Genomic DNA, 14954 nt, shown 5'->3' with positions numbered 1-14954 from the left:
GGCATGGCACACGACACACAGTGCATGGCACACGGCACACACTGCATGGCACACACTGCATGGCACACACTGCATGGCACACAGCGCATGGCACACGGCACACACCGCATGGCACACAGTGCATGGCACACGGTGCATGGCACACACCGCATGGCACACGGCACACATTGCATGGCACACATTGCATGGCACACAGCACCCAGCACGTGGCACTGGCCGTGTGCCGGGCAGCAGGGCCCGCTCCTCTCCCCGTTCCGTGCCCTGGATTCAGGGCTGCAGCACCGCGGGGCCAGCGCCTGCTCTGGCACATCAAAGCCACAGCTGCTGTGGCGCTCCCGGCCATGGACATCTGAAATGTGGGGGCTGGGGCTGCCCTCGGCTCTTGTCACCAGGCAGGGCAGCGTGGTGTCCCCAGGAGCTGCCAGACTCTCACCCACCCGCTCCTGAACCCCCGAGGGTGGGGATCAGCACCCAGAGAGCAGCAGGATGGGCACGGGGCGGTGCTTTATTGGGGGGATCATGCAGCCTCCAAGTATCACAGTGACAGAGAAGCGGGGACCGAGGGGACAGCAGGGGTGGGTCCGGGCCCTGGGGCACGGACCAGCAGGAGGGAGCAGTGCTGGGGGGGTCCTGCACGGGGGGGCCGGGACTTGGGGGCTGTGGGGGTCTCACTGAGATTGGGGTCAGGGGTCCCTCACTGGGGCACCCCGAGGCTGGGGGCACCGAGGGTCTCTCACTGGGGGAACTGAGGCCGGAGTCGGGGGTCGGGGAAACTGAGGCTGGGGTTCGGGGGTCGCTCACTGCGGGGAGCCCAGGTTGGGCTCGGGGGTGGGGGGCCGGGGGCAGCGCGGGGGGAACGCCTTGTAGCTGTAGTACTCCACCACCTGCTTGGGCACCTCCGCCAGCACGCACTTGGCCAGGGCTGTGGGTGACGCCTGCGGGACAGCGGGGACACCGGGCTGAGCGCGGGCACCGTGTGCCACCCCCGCCGCCGAGTGCGGGTGTGGAGAGGGGAGCGACAGCAGGGGACAGACGGGGACGAGAGGGAATGAGAAGGGAGGAGATGGATGCGAGAGGGAAAGAGGAGACGGGACAAGCCGGGGACGGGCGGGGATGAAAAGGGAAGGGAGGGGACAGGAGAGGAGGGGAAGGGCAGGGAGGGGAGGGGAAGGGCAGAGAGAGGAAGGTCGGAGCTCGTCCTGCCCCACTCACGTTCTTGAACTCGCGGAACGGGACGAACTGGACGATGTCGCGCAGGACGGGCTCGCCCTTGGGGGAGCGCAGGACGCCGTCGTCCCCGTCCAGGATCTGCATGTCCGTGAAGTCGGCGTTGCCCACGCCGACGATGATGATGGACATGGGCAGGTAGGAGGCTCGCACGATGGCCTCCCGCGTGTCTGCCATGTCGGTCACCACGCCGTCCGTCAGGATCAGCAGGATGAAGTATTGCTGGGGGGACAGGGATGCTCGGAGGGCTGCCTGGCCCCGCACCGGAGCAGCCACGGGTGTCACAGGTGTGCAGGGTCTCATCCCAGCCCGGCGGGGGCAGAGGGACCCACCGACGCCTCCTTGGTCCGCTCCTCGTCGGCCGCCACACGAGCCACCTTGGAGATGATGGGAGCCACGTTGGTGGGGCCGTAGAGCTGGATTTTGGGCAGGCAGCTCTGGTAGGACTCCACGACGCCCTGGATGCCTGTGGGGTGTGTGAAGGGTGAGAGGCATCCCAGCCACGGATGGGCCCCCCTGGAGCTGGACTCACCCTCACACTCGTCGTTGTCGGGGTTGAAGTTGATGGCGAAGTCGTGGGAGACCTGGAGGGATGGAGGGAGGGGAGGGGGCAGCTGGTGCACCCCCTACCACAGCCCCTGGCACCTGCCAAGCCCCACCAGTGCCACAGCCGAGGGTACCCAGAGGGATGAGATGTCCCTGGGGTCCCACAGGGCCCTGGACACCTGAGACCCCCTCACCTCGTACTTGGGGGGGATCCTGGCACCAAAGCCCAGAGCCGAGAATTTCTTATCGCTGCAAGGGAAGGGGTGTGAGCAGCTCTGAGGCCACCCCTGGGTGCCTGTCACCAGCAGATCTGACCCCAGGATGGACATCACAGTGCGTGTGGTCCTGGGGGGACCTGCCAGAGCCACCAACCTGTCGTAGTCCTGGCAGATCTCACCCACAGCCACCAGCGCCTTGAGGTACTCGTTGGGCTGGTAGGGGTTGATGTAGTGCAGGGAGCAGCTGTTCCGGGGGTCCCCGTTGGAGGCCGTGAAGTCGATGGCCACCTGGGGGAGGGGACAGCGAGGGTCACCCCGGGTGAGCACTGGTGTGTCCCTGCTGGTCGGGGAGGGGACGCTGCTCACCGTGAAATGGATCTGGCAGCCGCCCATGATGTAATCCAGGAAGGAGTAAACCCTGTGGATCTTCCAGGGGGACCTGCGTCAGGCAGCCCTGCCCCACGGAGCTGGGCACAGCCTGGCACTGCTCCCAGGCACTCACCTTCAGGTCCAGCAGCACCACGACCCCCGAATTCTTGTAGTTGCGCTTTTTGATCTTGTACTTGGGGTTCATGCAGTCCCACTGCACCTGTGGCACCGGCACCGCGCTGCCTGCGGCCCCGCCCGGGACACAGCCCGGCCCTGGCACCCCCCGGGCCCCTCTCTGCACCCTGGGGACCCCACAGCCCCAGAACCCTGCACCCCCACAGCCCCAGGGTGCAGCTGCCTTTCCCCACTCCCAGCCACCCCATCCATGACGGATTCCCCAGAAAACCCCAAACCCACCACCCCTTCCCCAAACAGGCAGTGAGAAGAAAATGATTCCAAACCCAGAGGAAGAGCTGGAAGGTGGCTGCTAAGACAGGCTCTGCTGGCAGCACACAGGGTGACCCCCAGGCCATCCCCGTGTCCCCATGTCCCACCTTGTTCTCCCCCATTGCCTTCTGCATCTCCTCGAAGGTGGTGAAGAACTCGCCGATGAAGTCGTGCTTGCCCCGCGAGTCGTAGTCCCACACCACGCACTGTGATGGGCACGGCTCAGCCAGGTACCAGCGGGTCCTCAGCCCTGTCCCCAGCACCGTGGGGTCCCCAGAACAGCTGGGGTACAGATGTCCCCAGGGCAGGAATAGGGGTCCCCATCATTCTTCCTCACCCTCAGCTTCCTCTTCTCCTCACAGCTGCAGAGCGAGTTGAGGGAGACTTTGAAGGGCTCCCAGATGGGGCTCAGGTTGTTCTTCACCACCTGCAGGAGGTGGGGGGGGTTCAGTGGGGCCGGGGAGCCCCCAGGGTGGCCGTGGGGCAGCTGAGGGCCCGGTGCCACCCTGGCTCACCTCGGTGCGGTACACCAGCTGCTCGCTGCGGTCATCGTCGATGCGGTAGATCTCCAGGAAGGGATCTGACTTGCTGAAGAGGTCCTGGGGGAGGAGGATGAGAGAGAGCACTGCCCACCCTGCCCTGTTTCCCCCCTGCCCCCCAGCTCACCTTGTCGTCCAGTTTCTTGGCGCGGAAGGCGAGCTCCACGTAGCCATTGTTCCCCGAGATCTCCTCCGAGATGATCTGAGGGGCGGCCGTGGGGTGCTCAGTGCCTGGCATGGCTTTTTCCCCCTGCCCACCACCTCCCTGTGGTGCCCTGGGGCCCCCCAAGACTCTGTGCCACCCTATTGATGCCAGTGCCACCCAGATGTCCCAGTTTGATGCTGTCCCAGTACCCCAGCCCATTACCATCCACGTGTCCTCTCTGGTGCCATCCCAGGATTCCAGCCCCATGTCACCTGTGCGCCCCATCCCAGTGCCACCCTTGTGCCTGGGTTTGGTGCTGCCCCAGCACCCCTGCTCAGTGCCACCCACCCCACTGCCACCCCCAGGCTCTGTGCTCACCGTGATCGTGGACTTGCCCGCAAACTTCCCGTACTTGAGGAACAGCGGCTTCGTCACCCGTTTCTGCGCCACGATCTGCGAGAGCCCAGGGTTGGGGAGGGGACACCACGGCGGGGTCCCTGGGTGGGGGTCCCCAGGCTCACCTGCCCCACGGTGCACTCCATGCCCCCCAGGAAGTCGTCATCGTGCGTGCCCACGCCGGCCTGGCCGTGGCTGTCGTACACCTCGAACCGCAGCTTCTGCACCTCCTCGAAGTAGTAATCGACCGTGAAGATCTTGGCGAACACGGGGTTCAGGTTGCTCTTGATCACCTCGCTGCGATCCACCTGTGTGGGGTTGGCACAGGGCAGAGCTCACCCAAGGATGTGGGAATGGAGGCTGTTGTGATGGGGGAGCTGAGGGACACAGGGATGAGGGAATGAAGGGTGAAGGGATAGGGGTGCAGAATAGGGAATGCAGGCAAAGATCAGCCCGAGTGAATAGCATTCGGTGGAGCCTCTTTTGCCCCCCACAGCCTCCAGCCCTGGGTCTGGGATGCTGCTCCCACTGTGTTCCCTGTGGTCATCCAAGGGGATACTCTGCCTCTGGCTGTGCTTTGCCACAGCTCCATGGCAGCAGGAGCAATGGGTTGGTGCCAGGCCAAGCTGCTGTGCTTGTCCTGGGGTGGCCATACCTGGGGGTCACCTGGTGGCCCCACTGGGCAGTGGGTGCTCAACATCTCCTGGCCGTGCTGGCAGCAGTGCCGAGCCGTTCTGAGCCTCCCCCACATCCGTCCCTGCCAGTGTTGACTCAAGGGGACACATCCTGGCCAGGGCACCCTGCCAGCCGCTGGCCCCTGCCCACTGCCTGCTCAGTCTGGCATCATCTGTCGAGCCCACCCTGTCCCTCCTGTGTGGCACTGCCAGCCCCTCATTTTAGGATGTGGGTGTTGGACCCAGCAGGTCCGGGGCCATCTCAGCTCTTAGAGCCAGATCCAGGCACCCCTTCATTTGGGGGACACAGGCTGGCTGGGACAGGAGTGACTCCAAAAGGTGGCTCAGGAGGGACCCTCTTTCCTCTGGGGCTGGCTGGTGTCTGGCACAGCACAGAGTGTGGCACAGCCGGGTACAAGTGCCTGGCATGGCACCGCACACCGCAGCTGGCACGGGGCCCTGTCCCCCCCGGATCCGCGCTGGCTCGAGCGGAGTCGATGACACGCCGAGGGATTTAGCGCTAAATCCGCCGGCTGAGCAGCCACGATTAGAGCGGAGCTGCCGCTGCCAGCCCCGAGCTCAGCATGGGGAGGGATGGAGGGAGCTGTGCCAGCCCCACTGCCAGCTTCAGCCCCAGTGCCAGTGTCAGCCCCAGCCCTCCAGCCTTGAGGTGGGGCTGAGGTGTCCCTTGTCCCTGTCCCGGGGCTGTGGAGCTACTCTGGAGCCACATGCGGTGGGCACCACGCCCTGGCCCCACTGGGCTGGGTGTGACCCAGTGTTAGCTCCATCCCCACAGGCTGCCAGGTGCCCCACAGTGCCCTGCCCACCCTGCATCACCCTCGGACCCCATTCTGTGCCCTGCAACGTGTTGTGCGCTCTGCATCATCTCCTGCACCCACCCTGCACCCCTGCTCTGCATCCTGTACCTGTCCTGCACTCCATTCTTCATCCTCTCCTGCCCCTGATTTGAACCCTGCAACCTGTCTTGCACCTGCACCCAACCATGCATCCCTGCTCTGCGCCCTTCACCCAGGTCTGAACCCTGCACCCCACCCTGCACCTGTACCCCATTCCCTATGGTCTCCTGCACCCTGCTCTGCACCCTTTACTCTGCTCTTCACCATCTCCTGCACCCTGATCTCTGCTCTACACCCTGCACCTCGCTCCCCCCATCTCCTGCACCCCACCCTGCAGCCCCCAAATCCACCACCCTGTGCTACATCCTCAAATCCCACCCTGCCTGCCCTGCCTGGCGGGTGCCAGCAGTGCCCCCCACTCTCCTACCTCCATCCACTGGCCCTGGGACTGCATCAGCAGCAGGACACAGGGGTCCGACTTGTTGAGGGTGTCGCGGTCCAGGAGGTGTTTACAGCTGACCCGCAGCTCCACCTTGGAGAGCACGGCCAGCGAGGCCTGCGGGCTCGGCTCGGGCACGTCGCCCATGCCAGCCGGGGCTCGGGGACCCGCGGCCCCGTGGGCGAAGGGCATGGGGGGCGAGCAGGGCGGCCGCTGCCTCGGGAGCTGTCAGGGAGCCGGGCAGGTGCCCGTCATGCCCGGGGCACGGTGCCAGCACGGCCCCGGTGGCAGGACAGGGACCGCAGGGACACCCTCCGAGGTGGGGTGGCCGGTTCCAGTCCTGATGGTTCCTGCAAGGTTTCAAAGCACAGTGGGGTGGCTGTGCTGGGGCACCCTCGTGGCACTGCCCCTGGACCCCCAAGTCCCAGCCAGCACCAGCTCTGCTGTGGGGGTTCACATGGCCCTGCAGGGCCGTGCCCAGCTCTGTCCCACATCTCAGGATGTGTCCCGAGGGGAAGGGGGACCTGAGTGGGGTGGGGTACCCACCCCGGAACGCCCCGTGTGGGGCTGTGGAGTAGAAATCCCTGCCCAGCACCCCCAGCCTGGGCAGGGCTCTCCGGAGGGGAGTGGGGACACCAACTCCGTGTCCATGTCACCAGGTGAGGGATTCCTGCCCCCGGAGGCTGCTGACACTCAGCCAGGCGATGCTGGGGCTCAGCGAGGGGCTCTGCCAGTCCCGGCCCCAGTCCAGGGCTTGTCCCCCCACCTGCAGGTCCTGGCAGAGCAGCCCCTGCCCCACCTGTGCCCTCGCTGCCCGGCCAAAGTTTCCTGGGGAAGTCAAGCAGTGCCCAGCCCTCCCCAGCACATGGCTGGGGTGCCCCAGCTCCGGTGGGCACCGTCCCCCTGCCCGGCATCGCGGGCACCCCTTGGCATCATCCATAGCTCGGCAGAGGGTCCCTCCCTGCCCCTCGCCCCTCACCTGGTGCTGTGGCCCGGGCAGGGGCACGGCGGGGCAGGGCTGCTCGGGGTGTGCCCGCCGTGCCGGTGTGCCCGCCGGAGCTGCTGCCGCTGCCACCTCCACACAACTGACTCAAGCTGCAGCTCGGGAGCGGAGCCCTAAGAGGGAGATGGATGACAAGCTCCGTTAACTGCCTCGCTGCCGGCTCCGGGGAGGAGCCCACCCTGCACCGGGGCTGAGCGGGGTCCCCAGGGTCCCCAGCACCAGGACAGCAGCTCCTGCTCCACGTGGGACCCCCATGGCACAGTCACAGCCCCTCACCCTTCCCAGCTGCTCCCCATGGGGTACCCAAAGCCATCACCTTGGCACTGGCCCCCCACACTGAGCCAACAGCCCAAGCACGAGGGTGGGGTCCCCCAAACACACCGGGTGCTCTCCCCACATGCTGGAGCATCCAGAGCCACATTCCATGCTCATGGAGCCCCCGATGCTGAGTCCCCAGGCTGGGACCCCCCAGCCACCCCTGTCCCCCCAGCACTGCGGTGCTGTCAACCCAGCTTTATGGAAGATGATGTAATTAGCTCAAATTTGGAGGGATTAAAATGCAGATAGGGCTAACGAGCACGAGGGCACTGCAGGGCCTGGGCTTTGGGGAGCTAATCCCCAGCCTGCCTGGCAGAAATAGGCCAGGCTGCTTCCCAGTCCCCCCACAGCTCCCAGCATGGCTCGGTGGGGCAGGAGGCACCGACCCACAGTGGGACACAGGGACTGGAGGGACATCGTGGCAGCTGGACACAGGTGACACCTCAGGCACATCTCGCCTCTTTGAGCCACCCAAGAACCGTGCAGCTGAGCCAGGGCTGCAGCACCCAGTGCTCCATCCCCATCACAGTCCCAGAACTAGGAATAAACAGTGGGCTGGGGAAGTGCTCCTGTAGCAGCTCTGATCCCCCCAACACATCCCAGTGACCACTGAGCCCCCCACCCAGGGACAGGCACAGCCTGGGATCCCCCCAACAGCCACAAGGATCAGCCAGAACCTCCTGAGCTCCTGTGGTGCCACTTGGAAGTTTCATAGAATCATTTCGGTATGTGAAAGACTCCAAGATCAGTTCACCCTCTCCCACTCCCCAGCACTGCTGAGGCCACCACAATGTCTGCAGGTGCCACATCTACCATGGGATGGCCTTTAAGCCCTGAAGAAATGGCTGAAAGGGCCATGGAGGGCACTGAGCCAAGGGGCAGGGAGTGCAGGATGGCAGAGCAGCACAGTCCAGCTCCATCCAAGCTGAGGGGCTGGGCCACACTTGGCTCCCCCTGTATCCCCCCAGAAATGGGTAAAGCCCCCCACATGGGCAGCACCTAAGTGACCCCCACCATGACACCCAACTTGTACAGCTCTGCCTCACACAGGGGTGGAAATCACCAAACCAGGAATACCAGCATGGAAGGAAGGGAAGGGGCAGCAGACAAAGCCTGGCACAGAGAGGGAACTGCCAAAACCCCTCAGAATGAGAGCAGAAGGCAGCCCAGGCTGCAGCCCTGACAAGGCAGAGGAGTGGGCACAGACAGGTGTTTAACTTGATTTCAGGGAAATGTGGAGCCTCCAATCACAGCAAACGAGGCTTCCCACGCTCGAGCACATCCCTGCACCGCCACCGGCACACGGGGCGGCTCCGCTCGGTACATGTGCCCCAAAACCACAGCACACTCGGCTGTCTACGGCTTTTTATTGACAGTTCTGGGGAGAACAGTTCATTTCTTCTTCTCCACATCCTGCTCCGCCGCTTCCTTGGCGCGCTTGGCGCGGATGCCGAAGAGGCGGGCGTTGGCCCGGGCCATGCGAAGGCTGGCAAAGGCCTTGAAGTTCTTCTCGTCTTCCGAGATGACACGCGCCTTCTCCCGCTTGAAAACCTGCGGAGAGAGCGCCAGACAGTCAGCCTGCCCCTCGGAGCAGGGAGCTGAGGCTTCCCAGAGCCGTCTCTGCCAGGATCAGAGCGGGAACGGAGCGCTCGTGCCATCTACAGGCCCTGCCCTCAGCCTGCTCCGCCCGGATCCGCGTTCCCGCTGGCTCCTCACAATGGAGCAGGGATAAAAACAAGCACCACGGGAAACCTGAGTCAGGTTTCACAGCATTGTTAAGGTTGGTAAAGACCTTTAATAGCGAGCCCAACCATCAGCCCAGCACCACCATGGTTACCAACAACCCTGTCCCCAAGTGCCACATCCACGTGTTTTTTGAACGCTTCCGAGGATGGGGAGTCCAGCACTGCCCCGGGGCAGCTGTGCCAGGGATGGACAGCCTGGTCCATGAAGCAATTTTCCTAATATCCAACCTAAACCTCCCCTGGCACAGCATGAGGCTGTTTCCTCTCCTCCTGTCACCTGGGAGGAGAGCCCGACCCCACCTCCCAGCTCCACCCTGCTGAGCTGCAGGGAATGACAAGGCTTGTGACACTAGTGACAGCAGCTCTGGCAAGCAGAGAGGATTTAGGGACAAACTGTGACCAGAGAACCTGCCTGAGCACTCCTACCCAGCTAAACCCCACAGTTCTCTCAAAGACTTATTATTCCTGGGGTTTTTTGGATCCAGGATGGCCAATGCCAGGAGGCATCCACCCTCAAGCTATGAGACAGCAAAGAGAGAACCCTCTCTGCAATTTCAATTTAAATTATGTCACACAGAGAGCATGATTAAATGACACTTACATTCTTGATGGGCATAACAGGTCCTGTGAGCTGAGTGGCCATCTTGAGTTCCTCTGGCTGCAAAACAGAAGGTGGGAATGTTAGAAGAACAGAATTTAAACTTCTTTGGCTAAAACCTCGGCTAAAGCACAGCCTGCAGGCAGGTACCCAGCTTAAACATGGTGCTAATGATCCTGACAGGAGCTCTAACAGCCAAGGTAATGAACCCAGCACCTCAGAGCAGTTGGCACTGAGAAGCTGCACTGGCAACCCACGCTGTGCCCGGATCCGGCCGGAGCAGCAGCGGCCTCAGCTCTGCCAGCTGGGACAGCTCTGACACCAACTGTGCTGTTCTCAATTCACACAGGATCATCAAAAGTTTAACCTGTGCCTGATCCCCACCCTGTCCCCAGCCCAGAGCACTGAGTGCCACCTCCGTTCCTTCCTTGGACACCTGCAGAGATGGGGACTCCAAACCACCCAAGGCCTGACTGCTGCCATTTCCAGGGAGAAATTCCTGATGTCCAACCTGAATCACCTTCCCTGCACAAAATGAGGCTCTTCCCTGAGCCTCCTCTTCTCCAAGTTGAGCCCCCACAGCTCATACATGCACAACACATTCCTCAGCAACTTCTTCTCAGGTTGATTCCAGCTTTTTGTAAGAGCATGTCATCAGACAAAAATGATTGAACATTTAGTGAATACAGCTGACTCCCAGCACACACATCTGAATCAGTGTTTCAGCTCAAGGCCCTTCCTCCCTGCTCTGAAAATGGAGTTCAGTGGCTTGGAGCTGCCAGATTCCCCACAAGATGGGAGGACAGCCTGAACTCACCCTTGTGTTCCCTGGATCTACTGGCAGCAGAGCCAGGGAACACAGCTCTGCTCTGATCCTGGAGAGGTTTTAATGAAAACCATTTTTGAATGTCAATAACAATTGCCTTCTGGAGCCTGCCTGGCACACAGCTCTGGAGCCACTCACAGCCTGTCCCTCAGCCTTCCACCAGCAGGACCAACTCCAAGGGGAATTTCTGGCCATTGTGACAATTTATCTCCCTAAACTAAAACTCAGCTGGCTGAGCAAGGATCAAAGCTCCAGGAATCAGCACCAAAACAAGCCAGCAGCTGCTCAGCCTGACACCAAAACTCCACGAACAGGACACATCTGCAGCAGTCAGGTACTCACAGAGCTGTCTCCCTTCTTGGGCATGGCTGGCTTCCTCGGGAAGAGGATGAGTTTGGAGTGGTACTCCTTGAGCCTCTGCACGTTGGCCTGCAGGGACTCGGTGGACTTGTTCCGCCTCCGCGGATCCACGGAGATCCCGATAGTCCGGGCAAACTTCTTGTTGATGCCAGCGAGCTGAGGAGAGACCAGAGAGAGGTGTCAGCATCCCACATATCCCACAGGGACTGCAGAAGGGCTGGCACAAGCTGAGCACCAGCCATGCCACCAACAAAGGGTGTCTTGATGTATCTCAGTGATTAAAACGTAGCTCGGGTTGATTTTTGCACGTGGATTTCCCCAAAGGAGCAAAGTGCAATCCCTGTGGGATGCATTTAAGCTTGGATTCAGCCATTTATGGGTCAGTTCATGGATAGCTCTGGTTCACTGAATAGTGGGAGCTCCATTAAATCAGGATTTTTTTCTAGCCATCTGAAAAAACATTTAATAGCTATTTTTTAGACTGTCTTAAACAAAAAACTCATTTTCAGTTTGAACACAAACAGCTGCATCCTGCTTTGTGTTCCACCATTACCCCAAAATTAAAGAAAAATATGTAATGAAGTACTTGGCCCCCAGAAGAACAATTTCCCTGCCTCAGTGCACCAGTTTCAGTTATAAATGTTTTAATTAAGACACTGAATCAGGAGCAGAGGCGGCTGGTGGCTGCCAGCGAGCCCTGATGTGGAATCTGATCACAGATACACAGTGGGTGACCCTGCAGTCACCTCTGTCAGCTCTGCACACCTGGGCAGGTCACAGGGACAAGGAATGGAGGACAGGAAATACTTCCCACTTTAATCCAACTACTTGGATTTTAATCCAGCTATTATTATTCCAGTTACTCTGAGAAGTACTGCACTGAACGGTTCTTACTCCTGGTACAACATCCCCTGCTACTCTTAGAACTAAATTGAGCTGGGTTTACTAAGTTCTTAGTTGGTTAAAATACTTAGAATTAACAGAAAAGTGTTTCATAAAGAAACAACTTAATGAAGGTGATCCTAATCTTCCCCCTCCCCTAAAAAGTTTAGATTCAAGACTCTTTCAGAATTCAAATTTCTTAGAATCTCTGAATAATTTGGGTGGGAAGGGACCTTAAATATTGTTAAGTTCCACCCATGAGCAGGGACACTTTCCACTAGCCCACATTGCTCCAAGCCCCATCCAGCCTGGCCTGGGACACTTCCAGGGATCCAAGGGCTGCCACAGCTTCTCTGGGCAATGTGTGAGTGCCAGGGCCTGCCCAGCCTCACAAGAACTTCTTTTGTATATCCAACCTAAATTTCTCCTGTTTCAGCTTGACTTGAACGGAATTTCAAGTCCAGATGAACAGAGATTTACCTTTCAGAACACCCTTCACACAACCAACTCCACCACCACAGGTAAGACCAGTCTTTCCTTGCAAGCAGAACCAGAAAACTCACAGCCCTGCCTGGCTGTGGCAGCACCAGCAGGTACCAACACGTGAGGAAGTCGCCTTGCGCAGGACTGGAGAAGGAGCCGAGCTCAGACATTATTTGAGTTTCTTGAATGGATGGATGCTCTGTACTTACTTTAAGCTCCTCCAGGCTGAAGCCTCTGCCAGCACGGACTTTTTTGTGGTATCTGATGGTAGGGCACCTCACGATGGGCCGGATGGGCCCGGCCACGGGGCGGGGGGCGATGCGGCGAGCCTTGGCCTGGCGAGCCTTCCTCCTGCAATGGCAGCACCATGGGATCCTTCAGCCTGGAGACACCTCTGGCGTGATCGAGACCAACATGTGCCAATCCCCACCCTACCAACCCAGCCCAGAGCACTCAGTGCTGCATCCAGCCCTTCCTTGGGATAGCTCAGGGATGGGGACTCACTGGGCTGCCCCTTATGAGGCCTGACCACCCTTTCCAGGAAGAAATTCCTAATGTCCAACCTGAACCTTCCCTGGGACAAACTGAGGCTGTTCCCTCTTCTCCTGTCTCTGTTCACTGGGACCAGAGCCTGGCCCATCCTATCCGGAAGTTGTGGAGACCCAGAAGGTTTCTCCCGAGTCCCCTTTTCTCCAGGATGAGGCCCCCCAGCTGCTCCAGACTCTTGCCAGCTCCATTCCCTTCTCTAGACGTGCTCCAGCCCCCCAGTGTCTGTCGTGTAAAGAGGCACCAAACATAACCTCAGACACCCCGGTGAGACAGGGGACAAGCACTGCCCCAGTCCTGCTGGTCACACTATGGCTGCTCCAAGCCAAGTGTCACTAGCCCCTTGCCCACCTGTGACAGCCACCGGACACACAGCATCTTTAGCACACGTGCCACTCCTGCCCTTACACGGAGCCATCTCCTGCCCTGAGATCCGGGCCGGGCTGGCTGCTGCTGCTGCCATCAGAGACCCAGGGAAGAGCGTTCATCACTGTGGATGCAGCGATTCCGGAGATGTCTCATCACTTGGCCGCGGCTGGCAGAGCAGGGGCAGGGGATGGCTGAACAAACCCACGGTGCCCTGGCCTCGTAACCGGCCCCGCAGGAGCCGGGAGAGCCCCTCCCGCGGCGCCCGGAGCTCCGGGACTCACCTGCGGAGCTTGCGGGCGGGCTGGTTGAACCAGGTGGCGACTCGGCGCTGCCAGTCCTTGTGGAAGTGGGGCTTCAGGATCATCCCATTGCGGCTGGGCGCCATGGCTGCGGCCTGCGGACACGGGCACGGTTAACGCGGGGACACCCGAAGCACCCCCAAGCCCGCGGGCCCCGGGCCCGGCGCGGCCCCATCCGCGCCCCCGGAGCCTCCCCACGGCCCCGCGCGGGGCTCTGGCGGAGGCGGGCGCGGCCCCGGCGGGCGGATGGCGGCGGATGGAGCCCCCGGTCCGCACTCACCTCCCGCCACGACAATGGCGACCGGAAAGGAAGCGCTGGCGCGGCGGCGCCGGAAATGCCGCGGCGGCGTCCAATGGGCAGCGCGGAGCTGCCCGGAGAGGGGCGGGGCCAGCGAGGGACGGCGGGGGCTTCACGTGCCCGCAGCAAAGATGGCGGCGACTTAAAGGGGCCGCGCACGGCGGGCGCTGGGCGGGGAGAACGGGGTCAGGGGCCACGGGGAAGGGGCAGGCTCCGCCGGCAGCAGCAGCTCCATGTCCTCTGCCGGGCCCAGCACCGCCTGGGTAGGGCCATGGACGGACACTGGGCAGGGGTTCTGCTGGTCCCAAATCCCGGAGGAACGTCCATCCAGCGGCAGAGCAGGATCCCTGCTCCCTGCCCTTCTGGGGGAGCAGCGCTATCTCGCATGAGGCAGGAGAGGGATCGGGGACTTCCATTCCCCTGGGCAGATCCCAGTCCCACAGCAGTGACATCCACAGGAGCGATGGCACAGCAGTGCTGGCAGCTCCCCAGAAGCCACCAAGGAGCCTGAGCTGTCCCCTCACTGCACCGCTCCCACCATCACCCTCAGCTCCACAGAACTGAACTCCCATCCCCACAAAGGTTTTGGGAATTAAAAAAATAAAATCAAAGAACACTTGAAATTTCATCCACTGCTGGAAAAGGAAATTCAAAGAGAGACTGACAAGAAACAAACAAGTTTGGAATTAAAATATCCAGGCAGCAGCATCCAAAATGTAGAAAAGGACTCATGTCCCTGAAATTAAGGAAAATCACGCCCTAGGCACTGAGACCCCAGGGAATGAGCTGGGGCAGGGGAGAGGCCACAGCAGAACATCTTCCCATTCCCAGAGAAGCAGGAGGCTCCCAGCTCCAGCCTGAGCCGGGACAGGAGCCTGGGACTGTGATCAGGGCCCGAGGGCTGGGAGCTGTCAGAGCCCAGGCGTGGGCTGGGGTCCTTCAGGTCACAGACAGTCCTGATGGAGTAACTCCAGACAACAATCCTTCCTAAAAAATGCAGCCAGCCAGGGCACTCCAGGCAGCAACAACCACTTTAATGCTTTCCCTGATGAACACCAGACAACCCTGTCAGCAGGGCTCGTTTTGCAATGGCCATGAGGATGAAGCAGCTTTTCCTGAGGATTCCCAACAAACACACCTGCTTTACTGGATTTTCAAGAGCACCTCTCCAGCTCAGAACCAGCAGTTCAGAACAATCTCTGTGTGTGTGTGCTCAGTTACCCTCTGCACAGTTGGTTTCCATGTCCCACTGCTGAGCTCTGCACAGTTTTGCCTCAACCTCTGCTTGAGAAACACTCCCTGTAAAAGCTGGACATAAATTATTGACCAGGGGGGAGGAGGCCCTTGTCCTGTACCACTCCACAGCTCTA

The 14954-nt window shown here is 60.8% G+C and overlaps 2 protein-coding genes across 2 annotated transcripts; both read right to left on the bottom strand.

Moving 5' to 3' along the window:
* Positions 1 to 487: 487 nt before the first annotated feature.
* On the bottom strand, positions 488 to 6951 carry LOC117001640 (copine-7-like). Its single transcript, XM_033070095.2, has 16 exons — positions 6837 to 6951; positions 5846 to 6207; positions 4013 to 4195; positions 3870 to 3944; positions 3474 to 3548; positions 3323 to 3406; positions 3145 to 3234; positions 2915 to 3013; positions 2494 to 2580; positions 2358 to 2417; positions 2146 to 2279; positions 1968 to 2022; positions 1760 to 1811; positions 1560 to 1693; positions 1213 to 1449; positions 488 to 935 (listed from the first exon to the last, which is right to left on the bottom strand). The coding sequence occupies exons 2-16, from the start codon at positions 6047 to 6049 to the stop codon at positions 798 to 800; spliced, it is 1707 nt and encodes a 568-aa protein (XP_032925986.1). The 5' UTR covers positions 6050 to 6207; positions 6837 to 6951; the 3' UTR covers positions 488 to 797.
* A 1580-nt stretch (positions 6952 to 8531) lies between these two features.
* Positions 8532 to 13639, bottom strand: LOC117001661 (60S ribosomal protein L13). The gene is made up of 6 exons (XM_033070126.2): positions 13567 to 13639; positions 13269 to 13381; positions 12282 to 12423; positions 10690 to 10863; positions 9525 to 9581; positions 8532 to 8729 (listed from the first exon to the last, which is right to left on the bottom strand). Exons 2-6 carry the CDS (start codon positions 13370 to 13372, stop codon positions 8571 to 8573), a joined length of 636 nt encoding a protein of 211 aa, XP_032926017.1. The 5' UTR covers positions 13373 to 13381; positions 13567 to 13639; the 3' UTR covers positions 8532 to 8570.
* Between the last annotated feature and the right edge of the window lie 1315 nt (positions 13640 to 14954).

This window comes from Catharus ustulatus, chromosome 11, assembly GCF_009819885.2.
Source record: "Catharus ustulatus isolate bCatUst1 chromosome 11, bCatUst1.pri.v2, whole genome shotgun sequence".
In the NCBI taxonomy this organism is placed as follows: Eukaryota; Metazoa; Chordata; class Aves; order Passeriformes; family Turdidae; genus Catharus; species Catharus ustulatus.
This window is presented reverse-complemented; position numbering and strand designations above follow the sequence as displayed.

What these genes read in the sequence shown, in the direction of transcription:
- LOC117001640 (XM_033070095.2), bottom strand. Translation starts at nt 6,049, where the DNA reads ATGCCCTTCGCCCACGGGGCCGCGGGTCCCCGAGCCCCGGCTGGCATG. An exon ending in AGGCAATGGGGGAGAACAAG is followed by an intron (nt 2,581 to 2,914) that starts GTGGGACATGGG and finishes CCGGTGCCACAG; the next exon opens with GTGCAGTGGGACTGCATGAA. An exon ending in CGTTCCGCGAGTTCAAGAAC is followed by an intron (nt 936 to 1,212) that starts GTGAGTGGGGCA and finishes GCTGTCCCGCAG; the next exon opens with GCGTCACCCACAGCCCTGGC.
- LOC117001661 (XM_033070126.2), bottom strand. Translation starts at nt 13,372, where the DNA reads ATGGCGCCCAGCCGCAATGGGATGATCCTGAAGCCCCACTTCCACAAG. An exon ending in CCCGCCCGCAAGCTCCGCAG is followed by an intron (nt 12,424 to 13,268) that starts GTGAGTCCCGGA and finishes CTGCCATTGCAG; the next exon opens with GAGGAAGGCTCGCCAGGCCA. An exon ending in TCAGCCTGGAGGAGCTTAAA is followed by an intron (nt 10,864 to 12,281) that starts GTAAGTACAGAG and finishes GTCTCTCCTCAG; the next exon opens with CTCGCTGGCATCAACAAGAA.